Source organism: Atta cephalotes, assembly GCF_000143395.1.
Source record: "Atta cephalotes unplaced genomic scaffold scaffold00002, whole genome shotgun sequence".
In the NCBI taxonomy this organism is placed as follows: domain Eukaryota; kingdom Metazoa; phylum Arthropoda; class Insecta; order Hymenoptera; family Formicidae; genus Atta; species Atta cephalotes.
This window is the reverse complement of record NW_012130066.1, coordinates 8722629-8724864: the sequence shown is the minus strand read 5'-3', so window position 1 is coordinate 8724864 and position 2236 is coordinate 8722629. Positions and strand designations below refer to the sequence as shown.

The following is a 2236-nucleotide window of genomic DNA, read 5'->3' as shown; positions in this document are numbered from 1 at the left end:
ATCTTTCAGACAACTTGAAAATTCCGTCCTTCCAGAATTTCTCAGGTTTTTCATCGAAAAACTTTTCTAAGTGATTTTTACCTCGACCAAAGAGTTGAAGCTTTTTCCATTAAGGGAATTTTGTAATGATCAAAATAGGTGGAAATCAGAGGGCGCGAGGTCTGGTGAATGGGATAGAATGGATAGGATAGAACATCCCAACCGAGCTCCAACAACTTTTGTCGAGTTATCAAAGACACATAAGGCCGCGCATTGTCCTGATGAAACACGACCCTTCCGATTCGCTATTTCTGGACGTTTTTATTCAATTGCTGTCTTCAATTCGTCTAATTGGGAACAATACTTCTCTGAATTTATCATCTCGTTGTTTGGTAAAAGCTCATAATACAGGATCCCTTTCCAATCCCACCAGACACAGAGCATGACCTTCTTTGGATGAAGACCGGCTTTTGGCTAAAGGTGGTTCATTCCTCTTTCCCCAACATCTTTTTCGCTCAACATTATTGTAAATAATCCATTTTTCATCAATAATCCATTTTCCCCCGTCACTACTTGCTTCAAAAATGATGTCTCCTCGTTGCATTTATAGAGCGAGTCGCAAATGGAAATGCGATCCATCAGATTTTTCTCCGTTAAATCGTGGGGAACTCATACATCAAAACGATTTATGTAGCCAAGCTTCACAAAATGCTCGTGGATGGTGGATTTTGACATATTCAACATTTCTAATTTACGTGTCGTATAGCGTGGGTTATTCTCGATCAGTGTTTTAAGCGGATCTTCATCTGTGGTGGAGGGCCTACCCAGGCGTTCTTGATCTTCAAGGTTGAAATCACCAGCTTTAAAGCAAGCCGCTAGCAAGCCACCTAGTAAACCACTTTCGCACAATTCTTTCAGCTACAGCACCTTTGTCATAAACAGCGCATATCTTGTTTGCCGCTCGTGTGGCATTTTTGCCTTTCTGGTAAAAGAAAAGCAATAAATGCCTAAAATGCATTTTGTTTTCTTCCATATTCAAAGGCATATAAAATTGACAAAAATGAACGTATCGCAACCAAATTTTTTTCCAAGTATGCCTGAAGTACCGTCTTTTACGATATGCACGCATATCCTTTGTTTTCAATCGTTCTGATATATTCAGACCTGTCCTTACCTATCAAAAATCGGCACGAACTTTCCGGATAACCCAATAGGATTTATATGTTATTAGGAATAACGAGAAAAGCTGCATGTTCAAATGAAACAGGCCGATACAAAAATGATTCTTGAGGATTTAATCTGATATCAGAGAAATATGTTTGAGTAATTTTTGAGATATCATATAACCTATTGTAATCGTCAATAATTCCGTGATTACGCATTCCGCATGCCGGTTCACGAAGCGCGTACATTTCATCGGTTTAGAGTTTTGAGTGAGCACTTTGTAGATCCTGTGTCACTGACACTCGTCGCTTTGGAGCGCCTACATAGTTTGGCACGCGATACCGCGCTATCGTGTTTCAATTCGACGATCCAACTAGCACTGATTATTTTTCTGGGCTTTTAATTTCACCTCCCGTTTCACGTTCATGGCTCGGATAATCGATAATCGTTTTAACACGCGCACGAGCGTTATGTCGGAAACCAGTTTATTTACACCTGTGGTTTGACTTACAGTTGCGCACTGCATCAAATTTATATTATATTTAACTTTTATTACGGATATTTATTATCTAATTTGTATTATATTTGTTATATAAATATGATATTTCTTCATGGGTTTTGGTATATAATAAAGAATCAATCTTGCGTTCAATCACAGTGTCGGAGGACACGACAGTGTTCGCTACACCGACTTCCGTTGCAAAAACGGAAGCGATTCCCTCAGTGTCCAGAGCTACGAGTTCATTCACCGATACTTCGTCCTCCGAAGGCTTCGAGGTCATTGAGTCTGCTGAGGTGACGAAGGAAGCGTCTGTCGAAGACAAAAAAGAACATTAAACTTTGACTATGCCAACTGCGTGACAGTTAGAGCATAGAGTGTATCATTTCCATATGACTGCTTCCGTCGATTTCTTTTCATAGGAAATCGGCGCAATTATTTTATCACAGAACTTAATTATAAAGCAATATAGTCTCTCTATATATGAGAATGCATAAGTTACAAAACATGTGTTCGATGTTTTGATGTTTAATTTCAATAAAATAAGGATGAAGTTAGAAACCGATTTTTGGAAAATGTCATTACGCTTCGAGA

General features: G+C 38.9%; 1 protein-coding gene across 1 annotated transcript in view; it reads left to right on the top strand.

The window, feature by feature from the left end:
• The window catches only part of LOC105623696 (membralin), a 77693-nt gene extending 75713 nt beyond the window's left edge, over nt 1-1980 (top strand). Inside the window, exon 10 of the mRNA XM_012205080.1 lies at nt 1802-1980. Within this exon, the coding sequence (XP_012060470.1) occupies nt 1802-1980 (179 nt within the window). The remainder of the gene's footprint in view (nt 1-1801) is intronic.
• The last annotated feature ends 256 nt before the right edge of the window (nt 1981-2236 follow it).